The sequence below is a fragment of the Vombatus ursinus genome, unplaced genomic scaffold, assembly GCF_900497805.2.
Source record: "Vombatus ursinus unplaced genomic scaffold, bare-nosed wombat genome assembly UNPS02014932.1, whole genome shotgun sequence".
NCBI lineage: Eukaryota > Metazoa > Chordata > Mammalia > Diprotodontia > Vombatidae > Vombatus > Vombatus ursinus.
Window position 1 is genome coordinate 6273975 of NW_020954710.1, and position 23768 is coordinate 6297742.

A 23768-nucleotide genomic window follows, 5' to 3' on the forward strand; every position below is an offset into this window, starting at 1 on the left:
ATGTACTAACAAAGACACAGTGAAAATTTTTAAAAAAAGGTCACGGTTACAAAGAGTTATGCAAAATCATTTGTTAAATACTTTCTTTGTGCAAAATACTACAAATAGAAAAGGAAGACAGTCCCTGCCCTCAAGAAGCTTTCCTGCATTAGACTATGAATCCCTTGAAGGCAGACACTGTCTTTTGCCTCTTTTTGTAGCCCTAGTGCTTAGCACAGTGCCTGGCACACAGTAAGTGCTTAATAAATGTTTATTGACTGAATGAATTTCAAATGGGGAGACAATGAATACAGGAAGTTCCAACTTTGAGTCAGAAAAGTCTGGTGTTCACTAGAGTGCAGCAGCAAAATAAATGGTAATGCATCTTCTTCAACATATTTCCATTCAAAAAACCATAACCCGTTTCTAATGGTGAATCATTTAATGATGGGAAGGACTCTGAGGTGAAAAGGACTTTCCTTTCCATGACTTTAGTAGCTGTGGCTGCTGAGGAGGTAGGAGTTATAGCACTTGCAGAAGCAGTTATGAGATCACATTTCCACAAAGGGGGCTCCCTGGACAATGGCTTCAGGGGTTGGGCTTGAAGCAGGGTCAATGGTCTGCTTACCACTGGTTTTTCTGGGTCTCTTAGGCTCAGGGTCCTGGGCTGTGTCCACCAGGATTCTAAGGACCACCATTTTTAGAGAATCTATGAGTATTAAAATATAACTATTGGTACAGGAGTGTGGGATCTTTGCTAACCAACGAGTTACAGAGTCATAGAATTTAAGAGTTGGAATGGACCTCAGAAGGCATCAAGTCCAACACATACCTAAAAAAGAATCCACTCTAGAACATACTGGACAAATGGTCATGCAGTCTTTGTATAAAGATTTCAGTGAGGTGAAACTATCTGAGCTAGCCCATTCCACTTTGAGAAGTTTGTCCTTATTTCAGGCCTAACTTTGTCTCTGCAACTTATGCATATTTACTTCTAGTTCTGCCTCTTGGTCCAACACAACAAATCTAATCCTTCTTGAAGACAGCCAACATCCCTGAATCTTTCCTTCTCTAGGCTAAACACCTTCAGTTTGTTTAACTGATCCTTATTTGGACTGAACCAGGGTCCTTTCACTGTCCTGGGTGCCTGCTCTCTTAACTAGTGCCCAAGTAAACTGTGCCACCCAGAAATGAATAGACTCCTCCTAAATGACTATCATCTTCTTAACCCTGGATGCTGTACATCTTTTAATACAGAATAAGACTGCATTAGCTTTCTTGCATGTCACATCACAATGTTGACATACTGTGCTTACCATCAGTGCACTAAAACCTCCAGCTCTTTGTCAGACCAATTGCTATCTACTTCTCCCCCATATTGTACCTATGAAGTTAATTTTCTATACCCATGAGTAAGACTTTCCTTTTACATCTGATTCTCTTAACTACCAATCTTTTACTGCCACTGCAAAAAAAAAAAAAAGGTGGGGGGGGATGGGGCACTTTTGTGTTTGTTTTTTTTAAATTGGTTTCATGGTACACTACAGTTAAAAAATAATCTGGCCTTTGAACTTCCGAGGAACCTCTCCACATTTAGCTAGGCCATTTTTTAAAATGGAAGTATGAACGTAAATTTGGTCTTCAGAAAGCTATTCTAGAAATCATCATACTAATTTATCAATGATTAAAATGGACTGTCTAGTACTAGCCTTGCAATACCGTAACAAGGGAATTATTAGAATGAAATGGAATTGAACTTAATTATTTCAGGAAAAATTTGAACTGGAACATTAGTAAAAACTTACGAGTCTGGGGACTTGGAGTAACCACTCCCAAACAGGCTTCGAAGAGAACGTGGTGGTGAGATCTTGGCATCTCTTGAATAGAAGACCATACAAACATCCTTAGTGATCACAGCTGGTTGAATGCAATGGTCAAGCTGGAAGCAGACAAAAACATGCTAAGAACTGATATAAAGGCACACTACATACAATTAATTAGTGGGGCCTAAGTACTATAGATGGAAAGTTGTATTGAGACAAGTTTTAATCTTATGGGGCAAGAGAAGATTTTACAATTACTCTTGAAACATATGGTTAGATTCTATGTAGTAAGTCTCCCATTAGACTGTGAGCTTCTTATAGTTTTTCCCCAGTGCTGGGCACACAGTAGGAGCTTAATAAATGTTTGATGACTTGACTACTATAGCAATGTTCTTGGGAGCCCATCAGCACAGATGTGACCACAAGGTCTTGGCATTGACTTTGGGCATATCTACAGTTTCACAATCTGCCAATTCATTCAACTAATCAACATGTATTTATTGAGTGTCTACTATGTACACTCAAGCACTGTACCTTTCAAATGTGTTTTTGTTTTCAAATTATTTTCAGGCTGCTTCCATAGAGGAACTAGTCTGCAGCCAAGTACAGGCTCCACGACTATAAAGACACATTCTAAGAATAGTGGATCATTAGCATGCTTAAATTTCAACTATAAAAAACTCATACCCTTTTGGTTAACAAAAGATACACACGCGGTTTAATCTGTGTCTGGGAGCTCCTGGGGTGAGAACTTCCTATACCGGGGTGGGGAACCTATGGCCTCGAGACCACATGTGGCCCTCTAGGTCCTTAAGTGTGGCCCTTTGACCGAATCCAAACTTCACAGAACAAATTCCCTTAATAAAAGGATTTGTTCTGTAAAACTTGAACTCAGTCAAAGGGCTGCAACCAAGGACCTAGAGGGCCACATGTGGCCTTGAGGCCGCAGGTTCTTCATGCCTATGACCTATACCCATGCAGATGGACAAGTGGCCTGCTGCTTATGGTTTTAGAGAATTATCCAAGGGCTGAAGAGGTTAAGCCACTACTAATATACGTCACAGGGATAAGACATGAAGCCAGGTCTTTCTGACTCCTAGGCAAGCCCTCTTCCCACGACATGACACTTCCCTTGATCTACTACACCCAGACAATTCACAGCAGAAAGCAATCAAACAAAGCTTTAGGATGTGGTGGACAAATAAAGGCACAAGACCACCATCCAACACTTCTCTCAGCATTTACTGCTCTCGTGATGCAGCGTATCAGGTCTGGATACATCTCCAGTAAGCCAGACCTAACTAAACACAAAAAGTCAGGACCCTCTCACCTCCAGGTATGCAGACAGGGTCATGTAAATCTTCTCTCCATAGGGTGTCACTCTGTTCAGCAGGAGGGAGTTATGCAAAGAGCTGTCCCACACAGCCTCAAAACGATAGAAGGTCCTAAAGTAAGTACAAAGAGGCAGTGTGATTCAAGGGAACCTATGGGTATTTACAACCCGGAAACAGCATTATCAAATAACATACTGTGCACCTGTTAGGATGTGATATTATCATATGTCTCAGGGGAATGCCCCCTAAAACCTTCAGTTTATTATTGAACAAATGATTCTTCAAACACATCAGAGCATGGCCCTAATCCCCAGCAACGTTGAGGAGCAAAAGGTACATAGAGATCAGCATTAAGACCCATTAAACTATTCTTGGTCTGTAATCAGCCTGTTTTCCTCCTATGAGAGAGATAGAAAGATCTGGGAGATTAACACAAATGAGGGGAGAGAAGTATGAACAAGGGGTGGGGGAGAGTGGGGAGAAGAAAGAACATATGAGTAGCCCTATCACCTATTAACAAGAGCTAGAAACAAATACTCAATTTGTAAGCTCTAGTCTTTATATCTCTAGGGACCCAACTAACATGCCATCCAGTTCTCTTGGGCCTTAGAAAAGCCAGAAGAAGGGTCTCTATTCAATGGACTTTCCAATTACAATTATAGTTCAGAGGATTGATAAAGATGATAAAGATAATTTAAATACAGAAAATGATCTTTTGAGAGTAAACATCAGATAGTAGACAGAGAACAGGACTCAATGTTAGGAAAACACTGATCAAGTGCTGCCTCTAACATATACTGGACATGTAACCCTGGGCAGGTCACTTAACCATTTCAGTGCCCGAGGACTACAAATTGCAGAGCAAATATGTATCAGCATGTGAATTACACGATAAAGGAAATTCTTCTCTAGTAGGTCCCTACACCAACAAAACCACAGGATTGGGTAAAAAAAATTTTTTTTAAATACTCACTTGCAAATAAGGATATAGCTAAGTCTTTGCTAGTGGAATTAGCAAAACAGAACACCATTTGTTAGCCTGCCAAATAATTCACTCTGAAACTCAACTATTAATATAATAGAAACTGTATTAACATGAAACTTTATTCATTAAGGACACCAATAAACAAGTTCTCATGTCTCTTCCCCATTCCTACAGAGAAAATTGAGTGGACCTTACTCACCTCTCAGTAAGGGATTTGGAAGAGAGTTTAAGTAGAGAGCTTCTGGGTACACATGGAATGTGGAAAGGATGTGGAAAGGATGTGGAAAAGGAGCGTTTTCTCTCACACACTTGGACACAATTATATAGCTTTCAAGTTCTGCCAAAATCTCACTTGTGGCATTTTACCGAATGTTACTGCAATACCTGGACTAATTCCTAATGTTGTCCTTTATTTCTTAAGTTGCTAAAGTTTAAGTTCCAGAGAAGGATTCTGATTCAGGGCTCAAGAATAAGGTTTCCTCAATAGGTCTCCATACAGGTAAATTGCTATATCCTTCCAGAGAATTCCTTCATTCCTCCTCTCTGGCCTATGACAACAAAATCAAAGAAACCTTTACCAGGCCTTCCGATGCAATAAGTCCTTGGCACTGCTAGCTAACTTTCTAAACGTCTCTGCCCCCTTTAACCACAACTGCCAAAGAGGCCTCGAGAGTCCTCAGTGTCTAGATTTTCACAGCAGTGTGGTGTTGCCTATTGATTGCATTGATAATTACAGCTTCACTTAAAATTCTTCATGGACCATCACAATCTACTCTAGACAGGGCAATGAAAGTGCATGAAAAGACAACACAAAAGGGGGAGGGGGATGAGAGTATGGGAAACAGCAACAGTGGGCGGGAGGAGAAAGGGGGAGAGGGAGAGAAGAGGAGGGAGGGAGGAAGAGAGAGGGGGAGGGAGGGAGAGAGAGAGGGAGAGAGGGAGAGGGGGGGAGAGAGAGAGAGAGAGAGAGAGGGATAGGGAGAGAACCTAACAAAAGGAAACCAAAGTCTCTCTTGAATAAACCTCTTACTCAATTAACCACTGTTTAAGGCCAAATTCTGCTCTTTCACATGTTCAGGATAACTCAAATTTAATGAAAGTTTCAAGTATCCCCAAGTAATCCAGGATGCACACTTCTCTTTTGACTTGCTGCATTTTGCATCAGAATGGGAATAGTGCTACAATGACTCAATATCGAAAATTCTTATATTACTATATATAATTTGTACTTGGCTACATTATTTCTAATACATCCAGTTTGGCTATGTTTAGTGTTACTAGACGAGTTACCTGATTCAAAATTAGTGAAGTAAAAGCTTCTGGTTCACACAAGAAAACAACTTGGCCTTTCTATAATTCAAGGTCAATTTCCACACTTACATCATGTAGAACAATAGTGCAGAAGAGTCAGGGCAAACACAGCAAAGAACTGTGGAAGTTTTTGATACCTCCTTCAAGCAAGCCCCTTTGTATAGTATTCCTTTGAGGGTAAGTGTTTTCATGCCTGCAGCATGTCAGAAGACCCGAGTTCAAGTGTAAGTGCAACCCTTCCTAGAGATACGCCTCTGAGAAAGTCCCTTTCTCTCAGAGATATCCTGTGAGATCCTAGGTAAAGAGGGCTTGGCCCACACAGCCTTTGAGGGCTCTTTTGAACTCTAACTTAGTGGAGAGTAATTTTCTTTGGAGGCTAAATTAGATAGATTGCTGGGGGAGGGGAGAAGAAGGAAGAAAGAGAGAGAAAAGGAAGAGGAGAAACAAAGGAGAAAGATAAAATAATGGTTTTAGAGTATAGTTTACAATGGCCCTCCTGAAGATATTTTTAACCATGCCATTATTGCTGGCAAAAATATATGGCCTCATCGGGAGAGCAACAACTCTCCTTCCTTGAGTTTGTGGGTTAGCTTGTGTTTTCTAAAACTCTCATGACTTTAGAGGCACACCTGACAGGTTTCTCTGAAAGAGGATCATGGGATTATTCTAAAACGAGAGCACAATAGAGAATAAATCAAACTACTAACCTTTGTCAAAGGTTAACTAGAAGAAAAGCCAATCTATTTACTTAATGTAAAATATCTGACAGCTTAAGCAATGGGTACTTGGACTCCCCTTTCCTAGATTAGGCAAAACACAGATATGGATAGTTTCCAATATGACACAACCAGGGCCTTGTTCTGCTCCAAAGGAGAACAGTGGGTCAGCAGGGTAGAAGCCTCAATCATCAAAGGAAGAAGACTTTAAGTAAAGTCCTTCTCACAGGTTCTGCTCTTAGACAGTCAGACTAGACTACTACAATATAAGACAAACAAGAAAGGACAGTGTGATCGACAACTTAAAGTTACTGAACAATTAATAAACATTTATAAAGCATCTACTATGTGCCAGGCACTGTGCTAAGCCCTGGGGATACAAAATTAAGAGGCAAAAGAGCGTCCCTGCCCTCAAGGAGTTTATAATCTCATGAACAAACAGCAAACCTCTCCAGCTTTTGGCTTAGATAAAGTCAGAAAATCAAAGACAGAGTGAAGGATTGTGAACTAGGGCTAAAACAAAGACTGGGAACAATTTGCTTTTCAAATAAAAAGAATGGGAAGCAGCATAAAATTTACTCAGAAGTTTCCCATTGTGTAATTAAGGGCAAGATCATTTAAAGAGAGGAATAAAATGGAGCAAGTTTAGCACGTGGGAAAAAAAATAGTAAATCATCTACATGCTGAACTGTGTTCATGAATCACAAAATTCCAATGGAGAAAGAGAAGTTACTTCAGAGTAATAATTAAAAAAAAAAAGAACATAGATCTTGTATCTTAAGCATCAGCTGAGAGGTTTGCAAAGGGAAAGGCACTAGGAGTTAAAAGTACAATTATAACAATATAAGGCAGAGCATTTTGCTAAACAAGAAACTTTATGCACTTAAGAAGCAAACATAAAATACCTAGGCATATCCTTATCAAGAAAGAGCCTGCAAAAACATAGAAAAAGCTCTTGTTAGTGCAGCCAAAAGCAAGACAAGAAAGCAGAAAAGTAAAAACAAAAAAGAAAAAAACCAATCTGCTGATAAGTAAAGGGAAAATAATTAGAAAACAAAGGTGTAGACACTTAGCCATGAAAATGCCCCAAAGTCCCAGATCAGATGTGGAGCCCATGCTTGATTAAGGTTCCTGGCCTGGGCGAGACCTAGGAGTGGCCTCTTTACATCCCCCCGCCAGCCCCTAACCCTCTTTAGAGCTGCCTGAGTCCGGTAGAAGGTGAAGATGAGACTTCTAAGGAGGGAAGGGATCTGATCTGTAATGTAACGTAAGAAAGACAACTACGGGACTGGGCAGAAGGGAATGCTTAGGCCCTGAAGATGTCAGTCCATTCTTCGTATCCACAAGCCCCGTCAAAAGATACACAATTAACTGTCTTGGGACCCTGAGGTAAATGCAGACTAGGTGTATTTGAAAATCCATTATTCCCAGCTGTAGTTTTCTCTTGGCCTGCCAAGATGGGTGAACCACTGGATCTTGTTAAGGCTCTCTAGACACTGACAGGACCCTTGAACTAGACCAGCACTTCAAGCTTCTTTCCATATATATATTTTCCTAGGCATCACTGTATTCCCAGAGACAACATGGTGATGGACACGGGTGAATAATACCAGTTGTTGGCAGCAGAGGGCAGCCTACAGACAGGGAGCTCCTCTTGGCTGCTTACCAACCTTGGACATGCTGAATAGGCTCAGTCAGCTTCTGCCTCCCTCTTGCCCTTCATAGGCAATAATCTGGGTCTTTCCATTCCTCTGTCTCTCCTAAGGTATTTGTGAATATACTTATCTTATCACTGATTTATGACACAATCAATATACAAAAAGATTCTTAAAATGGAAGGGGTCTTAGAATACAGAGAGAGGCAGCACCTTCCCCAGTTGATGGGGAGCACGTTATGCTCCTATATGAGCATGTTAAAGGAAATAATCTAAAAGAAATTAAACGCGCTCATTTATTTTGAGCACATTTTCAGGAATAAACAAACAAGGGGAAGCTAAGTTATGCAGAAACCAACAGTAAGGCACATATTAGAACACTGAGACTGCTATTCCTAACCATAAAAGAGATCAAGAAGTTCTGGCTTCCCCACAGTGAACACTTTGGTCCTTTCCCAGGCAAAGAGAAACCCTTCTATTAAACTGGGACCCAGTGAAAACTCCTGAAATTACTCTTAGTCTGACAGAGGGAAAGAAGATGGCCATTTAATCAAGACATTTACAAAGATCAACATTACTGGGAAAAGGAAATTCAAAAGACTTTAAAAATAAAGACAAAAAGAAGCTAAGTCTTAAGATCAATCATTCTAGGTTAAAGAGATCTGTATGTAGATTCACCATTGTGAACCAAGACAAAGAAGAAGGCAATGAGCAGAATCAAAAGATTTCCTCCAAGCAGCAGCAGCAGCAGCCATGGCTACACACAAGAGGCTTCATTAAACACTGAAGGGGTGGAAGGAGTAAGGGGGAATATGTCTCTGCTGGAACACTGCCATTAGCAGTACCTCTTCCACAGCAACCTCTTCACGAAAAAGTATAGCCTTAATGATGCCTTATCTCTATCTCAACTCTCTGAATAGCATGCTGCGGCATTTTTTTTCTTTTCTCTTCTCCCCTATTTTCTTCACTTTACTTAAAATAATTATTTTCCCATCTATACGTTGTGCATTACTATAAATACATATACACAGAGAGTTATTTTGTTGGCAGCATGAGCACATCTGAAAACAGAATGAAAATAAATCAGACCCCTGCCCCAAGAACCTTTAGTGACACAGGGGTCAAAGTGCACTCTGATCAGTCCTCATCAAGGCTGATCCCAAGAATGTCTCCAGGGGGCCCTACCTGCTAGAGTTGTGGGAAGACTTCAGGTACTTGGCAGAGATAATGTTCAGAGAGAGAATAGCATCCACTGCAGCTTCATCCACCTCTGCTTTGCTCCTGATTCGACCTGAGGAAAAAGGTAGATGTTACTGTCAGAATACATCCCTAAGACAAAAAAGTAAACTCCTTAGACCACAAATCAGTAAATCAATTCAAAATTCTAGTGCTCTCGGGGCAAGGATGGCTCCTCGGGTTGACTGCTCTCATGCTCGGGCCTCTTCTTTTCTCTCCACGTGCTCCCCTCACTTTCACTGCCACTTGTGACGTCTTCCGCGATTCTCTCCTGGGCTGAGCAGGAAGTGGTGGGGAGAGGAGAACACATGTCCACGAGCTGGTTTTGCTTCTCCCCGGATGGGAACCACTCTGAGCCGATTTCCTCATCCTTTAAATGGGCTACAACAGGCCAGCTCCGTGGTGTCTCCAGCTCCCATGTTCTAGGGCCTTTCGCTCCAAGGTCTTTTTAACTACACGCAGGAAACACTCTATATACACGTTCCATCTTTATTACAAACTTGTGTCCCAACACAAACTCATCATCTACAACAGACCAGGCTCTCCTTTCCAATGGCCTTCAGTGGTACCAATCTCCTCTCATGAATCCAGACTTAAAATTTCAAAATAATCACTAAATCTTCCTTTTCATCTCCTATTTGAAGTCAGTCAAAATTCTACCATTTCTTCCTATAAAACATCTTCCATCCAGCCTCTTTTTTCCCCCCGCTGCCATCTGCATTTAAATCAATCAATGAATTAAGCATTAAAGACTTACTCATGGCAGTCACTGAGGATAAAATGTCAACATACAAAACAATTCCTGCCCTCAACGAGCTTGTATTCTAACATAGAGACAGATATCTACATGCAGAATAAACACAAAATCCATGAAAGGCTGACAGGGAAGATGGGCACCAGCAGCTGGGGAGAGCAGGAAGAAGCACTTGAACCCGCTTCCTTTAGGAAGAGAGATTCTCAGCGGCAGGGACGAGGGGCGATGAGGGGCAAGGAATCCTGTGTGGGAACAATCACCTCACGCTGGCACTGCTGCACAGGGTCCTGGATGGGAATTCACCTTACCCTGCCCCTCACATTAATTTCCCCCAAATGCCCATGTACAATATTCATATTCCTTCTCTAGTCGCGCTGCCCCCCCCCCCATTTCCTGTAGGATAACAGCATAATTCCAAAACTTGGCACGGATACAATCTGGTCCGACACTACTGTTTAACAACCCAGCTCAGGTGTCATCTTCCCTGCTCCCTTGGATGTTAGCAATCTCTCTCTCCTCACATTGTCTGGTATTTACTCACCCATGTACATGTCACATCCCCTGAGCAGATGGCAGGAACTTTGTGTGGGTAACTCAAGGCCTGGCATAACCCAGAGCACACAGCAGGTGTGTAAGTATGGCAGATTTTAGTGTGTGTAAGGAGGATTTTGTTACTCCTTTTTAGAAAATAGTTCCAGAATCCTAGATAATATTTCCTAAGAATTAGGGTAGAAAACAACTTGCACTGCACAGCTGCAGTAGAGATATAGGGGTGACATAATGTACGCCTGCGACGCTATTGCTAAAGTTAACCTATGAGCTTAATGTTGGCAATATTCCTTCTTTGTTGCCCCATAAAACAAATGGGCACTGGTCAGTGAGGGGGGAACCTATTTCGGGATTTGGGTAACGTACAGAGGGATGCACGTACCTGCCTTGATTGGCCCCCATCAAGGCTTGGGGGGAATCTGTGTGCTTGTCTCAACTGGACCCCATTGAGGTTGTAGGGGACCAGTAGGAGCTGTAGCTCCTACCATTCTCACCCTACTCCCCCAGCCGAGAAGAGTGATTAGGGAGGGAATGCTGTAGGAGTTGGTATTCTCATTATCAGCAACTCTCTTGAGAAGACTAGACTAGAATAAAGTAAATACTTATTTAAACCCTTCCAAAGCTGTCTTCCTATCCTTCTGGCTGCCAGATCAAGAGTGAACCTGTTAGAGGCTGGAGTCCAAAAACTCCAGTGCGTCCTGTGTTGTTACTTGTCTCTACAAAGGGCTTCACAAGTATTGGACTGAACAGTATTCATGATTGAGGGCTCAAGTCTAACTATACCCACAACACCCTTCCTGACTACTCCAGTTCACACTCATCTGTACTTTCCCTAAACTTCTGTACACTACTCACTAGGACAATACTTACTCAATGACTTAATTAAAGAATGAACAGGTAAGTCAATAAATAGATACTCATTGTCTACTATGTGTGTAACAGTGAGGCTATGCCGTATTGGAGACAGAAAATTTGGAGATGATAAGGTTCCTGTCCTCATAGATTACAATTTAGTAGGGGAAGGAAACAAAGATAACTATAACAAGAATTACATGATAAGTGCATCAGAAAGTTAAAAAACGAAGGGCTATGTGAGATTAGAAGAGAGAGAGAGGCTATTGACCAGCAACAGGAGCCAACTTCCTGCAGAGTTAGTGGTTGGGTTGTGATGAGCTGTGATTCAACAGGGGAAGAGGGGAGAGGGAAGACATTTCAGGCACACACAATACCAAGAGCAAAGGCATGGAGGAGGTGTGACAGCACAAAGTAAGTATGCTTTTATTTTCCCAACAATATTGCAAGCACCTAATGGGAGCTTTTATAATTTTTATAACTCTTTTATAGCTCCTGAAAAGAGTGCTTTTACACAGTAGGTAATTAATAAGTATGTGTTGTATGTGTTGAATGAATGAATGATTATCGTGGCAGTTAATAGGAGGGAAAGAGGAAAAGTAATTTCAGATCCAAGGTTCCTATGCAGTGTCTCTGTGTATATCTATCCTCTCCAGTTCAGATTTCACCAAGGTCAAGGAAGTACAGCAAAAAAAAAAAAAACCTCTTTGGTGACCCTCAATTTGTTCTCCTTCTTGTGGGTACACTTACCCACCACCAGCTCTCGAACATCCTTCCAGTGTAGCTCACTGCCCTTCTCGTGGATAATGGTCACTGTGATCCTACGCTGGATGCCCTGAGAGGAAAGCAGAGTGGTGGTTTAGGGGGCTTCCCCTCCCTTTCCTGTACCATCAGCCCTCTGTTTGGGAGGGGGTGCTGTCTGAGCCATCGTGCAAACAAGTATAAATGAGACACCAGCTGCGAAACAGATCATTCTGCCTGAGCTTCCTCCCTCCCAGAATGGGCCTGAGAGCATCCTCAAAGGAAAAGTCCAGTTGTGGGTCACAGGAGGCGTTTGACCTCAATAATCTTCATCCCTGCTTCTTTCTCCATTGATATAATCTGGACTGCAGCACACAATTTCTTTAACCATTACAGCATGAAGGCTGTACAAACTATAATAAATAACTAGGTGTGCTTGTGGAAACTGTACCACCTAGCTGCTCGATACATTATTAAGATACAATACACCTAAATGCTGCGAAAACTTTAAAAGTCCTACAGAAAGCTGTAACTTTTGTTTTGAGACTTGGTCTCCCTATCTCCTTCATCTGGAAGCACAGCAGCCACAATTCCAGTATCGATAAGCACCGGAGGTTTATCCTGTTCTGTTTTCCCATGAGGGCCAGCTCATCCTCCCTTAGGCAGATTGGTGATCATTGGCTACTGGTGTTGGACATACTGAGGACATCAGATTGCCTTTAGCCCTATTGCTGCTCAGAACTTAGGAACAGCAGCAAGGGCTACAGGTGTGCACCACCAAACCCAGAAGTTGTTATTAAACACATTTCTTTAAAATCATATTTAAAATAACAAGGATTTGTTAAATAGCAAAGTAGCAAGAGGAAAAATTCAAAAGTCAAATTTATGAAGAAAAAAAAAGTTACAGGAATCCTATTATCCCTCTCCCCACACTACCCATAAAGAAATCTGTCATGAGGGGGAGAGGGAACATTAGACAAAAATGCTTCTTTTACTCAACAATTTCTATGCTTGCTCCCAAGTCCCCTCTCTTTTATTAGTACCTGGTGAAGCAGAAATGTTCCTTGACAGGGAAGGCCAGCAGTGTGATCAACTACGGCTGGGATATACCTGTATAAACATTGACACGAAAAAAAAGAAGTTAGGATCATTAATCTAGTTAAACAAACCAGTACCAACCTTCTCAAGACCTTACTGATGACTCCAGCATAGAAACACAAAACCACAGAATCTGAGAGTTGAAAAGTGCCTCAGGTCATTTAATCCAACCTACACCTGAAAAAGAATTCCCTTTAGAACATTCTCAACAAGTGGTCACCTAGTATTTACTTGAAGACTTCCAGGGATGGGAAACCTGATCCATGCTGGGTCAGCCCATTTCACAAGAGGATAGCTTGGAACTGTCTTCTAACATAAAGGCAAAATCTTCTCCCAACCTTCTGTATATTATTATTAATTCTACTTCTGGGACAAGCGGAACAAATCTCAAACCTCTCCCCTGTGAGAGGCCTTAAGATACTTGAAGAAAGCTATCCTGTGCCTTGTAAGTTTACTTTTCTACAAGCTAAACATCCCCAGTTCCTCTATATACCCCTCCAGCTATTATCTCCCCTGTCTTTTCCAGGCTAAATTTCCCCAGCTCCTGCAGGCAATTCTCCTGGCATGACCTTGACTATGCTCCCTCTGAGACTTTTCAATTTACCAATGCCCTTCCTCAAATGTGGCGCTTTCTAATTTATATATAAATTTATGAAATTTATTATAAAATATTTATAAAATTTATAGGTAGCAGGGGGACAGGGCCACATTTGGGAAGCGCCACATTTAGGGCCAGAATAGTCTAATACTCTGAATGTGATCTGACCGGGGAAGAAGACAAGGGGATTATTACATATCCCCCATCCTGGACACGAGACTTCTTTTAATGTAGCCCAGTTCGTATTAGCTTTCTGGCTGACAAATCACACTGATGACTCATACTGAGCTTAGAGTTTACTAAAATTTCCAGATCATTTTCAGACAAATTACCATCTAGTAGTTGTAGACAATTTCCATCTCTCCCTGATCTTGCACTTATGAAGTTGATTTTCTGAATCCAAGTATAAGACTTAGGTGTGTCCCATTAAGTTTCATCTTATTAAATTCAGCTCCATGTTGTGGACTCTAAATCTCCTGGAGTCTTGCCACTGGCACCTAATGATTGCCACTACATCCTGCCTCTCTGAATTCTCAACAGCACTTGTCTGCACTGGCCCTAGGATTCACCAGAGGGTTATTTGCTTTGTTGCTTAGATGAACCACTCTTTTCCAAGAATGTAAACAATAACTGTATTACAGATCTGCCTCTTGTTAAAGTCAAACCTTTCACATGAACCTCATTATCAGATTCTTGGTCACTCAATCCACTACTTGGCACAGTGCATTAATGCAGAAATGTCAAACATGCAGTCCACAGGGGCACGGTGGCCTGTAACACTCTCCAGTGTGGCCCCCAAACTAGACTGATGTGTAATTGGGAAATAGTTAACAAAATAAACAAAAATACAATAGAATATAGATAATGTTAATATGTGATTTTCAAAGTCAATATGTGGCCAGCAGGGATACTTAGTTGAGTGGCCCCCATTTCTATTTGAAATTGACACCACTGCCCTAATGTATGGTTAAGATTATACATAAAACTATAAGATTATACACAAATGGTTAAGATTATACACAAAACTATGGAGTCAAAATTTTAAGTTTAAAATTTCCCTTCAATCTTTGTCATGTATTAGAGTGCCTTCCTCTGTGTTACAGACCTACGAGTTTGCAGAAACGTTTTAGACACAGCTTTATTCAATAGTCACATTCATCACTTGTTCCCAGGGTGGTAAGGTCAGCTTGGGTCTGTTTTCTTGATCCAGGGGAGGACCCTATCCTTTGGAAACTCTCTGAAATTCCTGACAGCTTTCTACGGAATAATCTCCTATGTCTTTGCTCCCAATGAAACCCACTCAGTGGGAGGAGAGTAGGACTACATGACTACAGGACAAAGTACAACAAGGTTAACAGGATTGCAGCTCTAGAGCTGGAAGTGCCTTAGACATCCCGGAGTTCACACCCCATTTTACAGACAAGGACACTGAGGCCCAGAAAGGTGAAGGGACTTGCCCAGAGTCAGCAGACAGTAAGTATACAAGGTGAGATGTGAGCTCAGGCCTTCCCGGTTCCAAGTCCAGGGTCCTAACCACTAGGCCATGCTGCCTCTCAGGTTGGTTCCATCAGCCCCCTCTGCCATCTGATAACAATGAAAGACACTAGGGTGCTTGTGGTTAGAAAGCTCTGTGATGTGAACACCTGACTGGTGAGGCAACATTGAAATGACCAGTTCAGCTCATAACTCCTGATATAGGGATTCAGAAAGTCGAACCTAAAAAACAAGGCTACATAGAATGACATCCACAATAACAACAATAATAATAGCTGGCATTTCTATAGAGCCTACTACATACCAGGGATTGTGCTAAGAGCTTTACAAATATCTTGTGATCTGTACCACAACCCTGGGAGGTAGGTACTATTATTAGCTTCATTTTCTAGTTGAGGAAACTGAGGCAGACAGAGATAAAACAACTTGCCAGGGTCACACAGCTAAGTCAGATCTTCCTGACTCCAGGCCTGGCACTCTGTAGATATCGCATATCACAGCTCTTCGTTTCCAAGCCCTTTTCTTCACTGAATAAATATATTCAGAATAAATAAATGAAACATTTTAAGATGGACTTACTCTCCTGTAGGTTCCAGTTCACTGATCTCAAACCAAACAAGAAGGTCGTATTTGCTCATACTCTGGCCCAAGCTGGTTTTGCTCATGGTGTTCAACTTTGTTGCTGGCACTTTATGGGGAAAAACGAGAAAATATCAAACTTGTGCATGCTCAAAGCCACTTACTAGAAATGTATGCTGTTCAAATAGCAGGCTTTGACACTTAGGTCACTTTGGTAATTGTCACAAAAGCCAGAGGAGTGATTTAGGGCCAGAAAACTGGAAGGATGAAGCCAGAGAATACAGAGAATAAACAGAATTTTTCCTTCTTAATCTAGAGAATGAGGTAAATGAGTAAATGATAGGTAGGTCTTCAGACAGTACACTGCATTTGTGATCTGTGTCTCCATTTGCTATACCAGGGGCAAGGAACCTGCGGCACTCCTGCATACAGGGGTTCTAAAAGAAGGGTACATGACATGGCACGGTGCAGTTTGCATGTTTGAATCAGACACATCTAGATGTCACAAGATGAAAGTTATACAAATGGCATTAAATACTTAGGTGTCTTTGTGGGAAGATTTCAAATTTAAATCTTTTCTACCATTTGCTTCAAAAGCATCTTTGTGAGACCAAAAGTATAGCAGAGAACTAAAAATTCCAGAGCAGGGGTTAGTAAACTATGACCAAAGGGCCACCACTTGTTTTTGTAGGGCCTAAAAGCTAAGAATGTTTTTTTTTACATTTAAAAATACATTAAAAATTTACTTAAAATATAAAAAAAATATTCTTAGATGTTGAGCTGTACAAAAACAGGAGGAGGCCAGACTGGGCCATAAGCAGCAGTTTGTTGACCCCTGCTCAAGAACCATATTTTATGGTTCACAAAGCATGAATTACAATAAAGTGCCTTTTTTTAGATGGTTCTGAGAAAATGATTCAAGTTTGAAATGTCCATTTACACAAAGATCTCTCCTAATCCATGTGTCGAGTCTGCACCTCCAAATACAAAACTATGGGAGGTATTTTATATATTTACTTCAGGTTTAAATTTCATACCTCAATTAACTCTGAAATGTTTGAATGAATAAATGAGCCAGAATCCAAATTTGTGGCTAAGAGTTTCCATTCCCCAAAAGTTATAATTCTGAAACACTATCTTTAAAATAAACTTGAACTAAAGAGACCATAGTATACTCCTAGAAATGGTAAGAACTTCAGCAGACCATCATTCCAACTTTTCCATTTACATAGGAGAAAACTTGGGCCCAGAAAAGTGAAATGATTTCCTCGAGGTCACGTGGGTAGAAAGTGACATAAACCCAAGACCTTTGACTTCAAATTCTTCTAGAAGCCATGGAGGAATTCTATTTCTACTCATAAAATCTGTGCTCTCACCAAACTCAACTTATTTGAGCTGATGGTGCTATCCAAGAAAGAAAAAGAACCCTTAACTCAGAGTTACTTCTACATACGGAACTTTGAAATGAAAACTGCCTTGAAGTGTACAGCCTCCCCGTCTGGGACAACAAGCCAAGAAGGGACTTCCCTATACCTTTTTCAAAGCTATGTTTTAGGACTTCCTGACTAAATGAACTGTGCGTTAGATCTGCAGTATCCAAAGAAGACAAACATCTGTGTCTCATCCACACAAAACCAATGGCTTAGGATGGTTCTACATCTAGAGTGGAAATGGTTTGGCCACTAACCATCTCGTTTAGGCACCCTCTCGTTCTGGCAGCCAGGGACAGGCAGAAAGAGATAAGGCGGTAGCGGGTCAGCCCCGTCCTGGAAGCTGGTGATGGCAGAAGATGCAAGGGCACTGGCGTGCTCAGAAAATACGTCCAGCACATGAACATTCATATAGCCAGACATGAGATATCGAATCAGTTCAATCTTTCTCTCATGGTCTGGTGAAAGGGTGAAGAACCAAGGTATAGAGAACAAGGAAGGCGAACAAAGCCGGTTGGGAATTAGGGGGACAACAGTGTGGGAAAAGGAAGGAAATAAAAAGAAAAAAAGATAATTGAACATGCAGAATAACTTGATTATGCAAAGAAAAGTTCTCAATCATTTCAATGTAGCTAAAAACATGCAGGGATCTGGGAATGGGGGTGGGGGTAGGGCAGGGAAATGGACAGTTAGTTACAAGGAAGAGAGATAGATGGATTGCTAAGATTTGGCAAACACATAGGAAGCACACATGAGTGGTTCAGCTGGTCAATATGACTTTGCTGTCTAGGGGATAAAACCTTATCTCTTCACACTTATTGTTCTGATCCAGAAGATGAGGACAGCTGCTTTGTTCAGAAAATTTAAAGTCGAGTACTTTAGAAGAGTGGCAATCAGACTGTATTACACCCTAAAGCTATTCAGAATGATGAACATATACATGCACACAGATGACTGAATTCTCACCTGGTTTGGAGAGTGGCATGGGTGGAGGGAAGAATCGCCGGGATGGCTGAGGAGGACTGTAAAGAAAAGAAGTAAGTCAGATTTCCTACAGACTGAGAAAGAGTTTGGAGTCTTATGTCACCATCATCTTAATCTCTCTTTAAGCAAATCTTTCAAGTTTTCATCACAGTACTGCGGATGCTAGACCTCATTTCTCCTAGATTGAAATGCTAACTAAAATACTTTTTGTTTTGTTTTTGCTTTTCTGGTAAGGCAACTGGGGTGAAGTGATTTGCCCAGGGTCACACAGTTAGTTAAGTGTCAAATGTCTAAGGCTGGATTTGAACTCAGGTACTCCTGACTCTAAGGCCAGAGCTCTATCCACTGCACCACCTAACTGCCCCAAACTAAAATGCTTTTTGACAATTCTCTTGTGCCTCTTGGCTAAAAATGGAAAGTGAGAATTTTCTAGTTAATTTTGTCTTGATTAAAACACTATTGCACCACCAACATCATTATTCTACCACACATCAGTTCCTATGTATTTTTTTTTCATTCACCTGTTTAAACATTTTAAGGGAAAAAAATCAACTAGTCAGTGTTGTTTCCTGGAGTCTGAGCTTCAAGGGATCATTTATAGCTAACTTTTTGACTGCGTAGCAGAGGAGCCCATCTCAAGTAAAGCCCCTTTCTACAGTTATCTGAGCCAATCTTAAAGTGTACTCAGAAGGTGGACCTTTGGTAAAGCCTTGGTAAAGGAAGTAACATTAGTGAACAAAGGGAAACATAGGGTGGTTGGGATGATATTTGCCTTAAGTCCCTATAAGGGTCTCTTATTTTTCTGAGAAGAAAACTACTATAAAAATCCTCTTGACTCATTTGGTCCAAACCTGTGAAGCTCCTGTCCCTGAACATGAAGAGGGTGTTGCTGGTAATGTCCAAAAACCTCAAATACTATAGGCTTGGTCTTGATGTAGTCCACAAAGGATTCAGTTACCTCCACTGCAATCTAGCAAAAGAAAAAAAACAAGTGAAAGAAGTGAAAAGACTGACAAAAAAGGCCCTTTTCTTCACTGAAATCTGAATTCAAAGTATTAGTTCAACATTCCCTAAGTAGAGTCCATGCAAGCTCAGTACAAGTACCTCCACAAAAATGTTCCAATCTCTCTTCTAGATTTCTTTATGTGTGCCAGTGTGTGTCAGAATTTACATTATATATACGGTCCACCTTCTTCCTTCCTATTACAGATGAGGAAGCTGAGAACCATAGCTGGGTAATTAAAATTCTGGGACTAGAACTCGGGCCCTGATGGCCAGTCTAGTGCTTTTCCACCCACTAAGCTGTCTTAGAATCAGTATGTGGCATCCTTTGGTGTTAGACTTTACTTCTTTATTACCTTTGTTTATACACTCCTTCCTGCCCTCCCCCCTCTCCCACACCCACCAAGAGCCACTTTAAAACTCGATTTTTTCTGCTGTGTTCTGCTCAACAAGCTCTCCCAGATAGACGGCTATTAGTGTGACTGACACACTGGAGAGAGACGAGCATACTCCTGTGCTCCAGAAAGGTCTCCCCATATGTTGTGTGTTGTTACTACTCTAGTTAGTCTGAGAATAGAGTGCAGTCAGGGGTCACACAGTCTAAGGGGTTGGTTATCCATCATCAGGAAACAGAACCCTGACTGAATTCTAGTCAAACACAAAAGACTGGAGGTTGTTAGAATCATTTTTGCTATGTACAAGTTGACACTGGGGTTAATAGCTTAGAATTTAACTGAGAATATGGTCACCTCAATAAAACGCTTATTTAACACGCCCATATTTTTCTGGGGAGAAGAAAGTAATTGACAAATGATTTAATGAGCTCAAACTAATGCAAGATTTCATTAGCCCCTGCTACCACCCAATCACACACACATACATACTGCTCACTAAGATGACTAACTCTGATTTGCACTGGGACGTGCCCTCTCTCGGCCCTGAAGATTACATCACCACTTTAGGTGGTTCCCTCTATCACTTCCTCTACTATACACTCCCTTCCCCTTCTTGGGCAGCACCTCATCTCTGAGTTCATCTTCCCTTGGTCTGGAAAAGCTGAACGTAAACCAAACAGTACCACCCATTCTTAGCCAAACTCCCAAGACATTAATGCATCACACTTACATTCTGGACGTGATAAAAGCCGAGAGGACTTCCCCTGCCATTGTTTTTTAGGGGTTCAGTAGAGAATGCTTCATCATGACGATGTAAGAAGCTAAATGAATAAAACAAATGTAGCTTTCAATAACCTGTGTCACTAGGATCCTCATTTTCAAATACATATTGTGGAAAAACAAAGGAATCCATAAGTGGATATTATTTACAAATTTACTACTATACATATGTTTATACACATATATATGAAGACCAAGACAGCATAAATGAAAGTATTATTGAAATTAATACCAGAACTATTCAGCATTCTTTAAAATTAACTTCCAGAAATTGTTCTGGGGCTCAGTCACTCAGTAGTAAGTGGATCTAAAAAATTGGTTGGGGGGGGGGTTAGGTGAAGTAGAAAACTGGATGGCCTCATTCTGGTCCCATAGTCATTATTTAGAAAATCATGAAATCATTTTTTATAAAATAGGTCTGCAAGGGCTTAAGATGGTACAAAAATATACTGAGGCCTGTCAGTAGCATCTATATGCCTGGGGATAGTTTATATAGAGCATCCATTGAGAGTGGACTGTTCAGACCAATATTGAGTACTCTTTACACTCATAAGACAATGAAAATTCTATTGCTAAGGGGAAAGTGGGAATAAAAATAAGTAGGGAAGAAAACAGTAGTCAGTACATGAATTATTCTCAGATAAAAGACGTAATATCCATTAGGAGAACACAGAAAAGCAAAGCAAGTGAAAGTCAGATCCAGAGGAGAAAGGATTTAAAAACATTTGTTTTACCTATCAGTTTCACAGTCTTGAGGAAAGCAGTAATTTTTGACACAAGGGTACAAAGCATTGGTGAAAAAATTGTGTCACTCTATCATTCTTTGCCATATTTTCTATTGTTCTATTGCCATAGCTTTCTATTGTTTCTCTCACTTTTATTCCCCTATCCTTCCTTTATTCTCTTTTTCTCCTTCTTCTTAGCTATGTCTTATAAAGTTCCAGATACATGGTAGGTACTTGACAAATACTGATTGCACTTGCCATTGGTGCAGATCATGAAGTCCCACTGATAACACTCAATTGTTCTATACCATTTCCACTATATTGGCAGAATACACAATGATTATAACGCAATGAGACTGGTCCATAAGTCATATACCAGATCGTTAACATTATTTTATCTTTAATTCAATTTTATTTTCAGCACCTTCCTCTCCTCCCCACATTTAGAAATCAGGAAAAAGAAAACCCATTACAAATATGTGTAGTCTAGCAAAACAAATTCCTACCTTAGGTATGTAAAAAAAAGAAAGGAAAAAAGGTATCTTAATCTGTGCCCTGACTCCATCACCCATCTCTCAGGAGGTGGGCAGCATATTTCATCATGAATCCTCTGGAATCCTGATTAGTTACTGTGCTGCTCAGAGTTCCCAAGTCTTTCAATGTTGTCTTTAGAATTCTGTTATTACTGTACAAATTGTTTTCCTGGCCCTGCTCACTTACTATGTATCAGTTAATATGTGTCTTCCTAGGTTTACATGAAATAATCCCCTTCATCTTTTCTTACAGCACATTCACATGCCATAACTTGTGGATCCATTCCCCAATTGATGGGCATCATCTGAGGTTCTAACTCTTTGTCACCACAAAAAGAGCTGCCAAAAGTATTTTTGTACACATGGGGCCTTTTCCTATTTTCTTGATCTCTTTGGGATACAGGTTTAGTAGTGGCACTGATGGTTTAAAGGGTATACATAGTTTAATAGCTTTTGGGGTATACATCCAAATTGTTTTCCAGAATGGTTGGACTAGTTCACAGCTCTACTCACAGTGTATTAACATATCTATTTCCTGATATCCCTTTTAGCATTTGTCACGTCCCATTTCTGTCAACTTTGCGAGTCTGATAAGTGTGAGGCAGTGAATCAGATTTGCTTTAATTTGCATTTCTCTAATTATTAGTGATCTAGAACATTTTGTTCATATAGCTGTTGGTAGCTTGAATTTTTTCCTCTAAAAACTGCCTGTTCATATGCTTTGACCATTTCTCACCACGGGAATGGCTCTTTTTCTTATAAATTTGACTGAGTCCACCACTGTAAGCTCTTTGAGAGCAGGGAATGTCTTTTGCCTCTTTTTGTATCAACAGCCCTTAGCACACTACCTGGCACAGAGTAGGCGCTTAATACTACATTGAATTAATATATCTAATAAATGAAAACTTCATTAAAGATACTTGCTGTACTTTTTCTTAATTTCCTGATTCCTTTCTAATTTTAGCCGTAGGGATTTTGTCTGTGTAAAAATTTTAATTTTTTATAATCAAAACTGTACATGTAACCTCCTGTGAACTTCTCTATCTCGTTTGGTCATGAACTCTTTAGCTATCTATAGATCTGTTATGTCACCCTTTTTGTCTAAATTGCGAACTTGTTTTGAGTTCATCTTGGTATACTGTGTAGATGTTGGTCTATCTGTAGCTTCTGTCAAACTACTTTACAGTTTTCCCAACAGTTTTTATTGAATGATGAGTTCTTGCCTCAATAGCTAGAATTCTGGGGTTTATCAATCAGTAGGTTACCATACTCAAAATTCTGCTTGGGTATCTGTCCAAGCTGCACTTCTCTTTGAAGCTCTGGAAGTAATATTTTTAAGTCATTAAGATGTTTGTAAGTCATTCTCTTTATCTCAGTTTGCAGTTTGAGCATCCATGTCACTATAAGAGCTCTTCACGGTGGGATTCTATTTTTTTGGTTTCGTTTTGGCTCCTTCTAGCCTACTACTTGACTTTGAATTTTGTTTTAGGGCTGGGCTATACACACTTCTGGGGGGAATGTCTGGGCTGAGTTTTTGCCCTCTTACATTTTTCTATTACTTTCACAGCTTGAGCTGAGTACTTGAAAACTTTCAGGGCTCTCAAAGAGAGGTCATCTGGGGCAAAGTCTGTTCACTGCCTTTTTGGTCTGAGCTCTTCAAGTTCTTGACCCAGATTTAGGCATGCTGATTGTCTCTGGTTGGAAGTGCTAGTAGAGTGCTGCTGGACTCAACCACTCTAGAGGTTCAGAGGGACTGAACTGCTGGCTCCCCTTTGGTCTGGGACTCTGCAGGCTTCAGCCTGGGTTGGAGTCTAGAACTGAATCCCTACTCTGCTCCTGGGATCATAGCCACACTGATACTGTTGACTTGGGTACTTGTTACATAGCCAGGGTCTATGGCCTACACCACGATAGCTCCTTTCTGCCACCCCTTAAATGCAGGTCCCCTCCTTTTAGTCTGCCGTGGATCTGTGACCTAGAATTTGGTACAAGGCAATGGAGATCCTAGATGGCACCCATCCCTGCACCCTGTCCTAGTTCAAGAATACCCTGGGATCTCTTTCTACCCTGGCGCCCATTCTCAACCCTCTTTTAGTCTCTGGGTCCTGGAAGACCCTGCATGGTTCTTTCTCCTAGTCACCAGTAACTTTTTCTTGGATTTCCCCATTTGGTCTGACATGTTTTTAGATCTTTGTGGAAATGTGGTGATGTACTT

General features: G+C 40.9%; 1 protein-coding gene across 1 annotated transcript in view; it reads right to left on the reverse strand.

The window, feature by feature from the left end:
• KIF1B (kinesin family member 1B) overlaps positions 1–23768 on the reverse strand; it is a 185258-nt gene that overhangs the window by 21992 nt on the left and 139498 nt on the right. Inside the window, exons 29-37 of the mRNA XM_027844030.1 lie at positions 20246–20336; positions 18970–19088; positions 18101–18156; positions 15705–15813; positions 12979–13045; positions 11945–12029; positions 8989–9094; positions 3133–3247; positions 1785–1918 (exon numbers count right to left, since the gene is read on the reverse strand). Of these exons, the coding sequence (XP_027699831.1) occupies positions 1785–1918; positions 3133–3247; positions 8989–9094; positions 11945–12029; positions 12979–13045; positions 15705–15813; positions 18101–18156; positions 18970–19088; positions 20246–20336 (882 nt within the window). The remainder of the gene's footprint in view (positions 1–1784; positions 1919–3132; positions 3248–8988; positions 9095–11944; positions 12030–12978; positions 13046–15704; positions 15814–18100; positions 18157–18969; positions 19089–20245; positions 20337–23768) is intronic.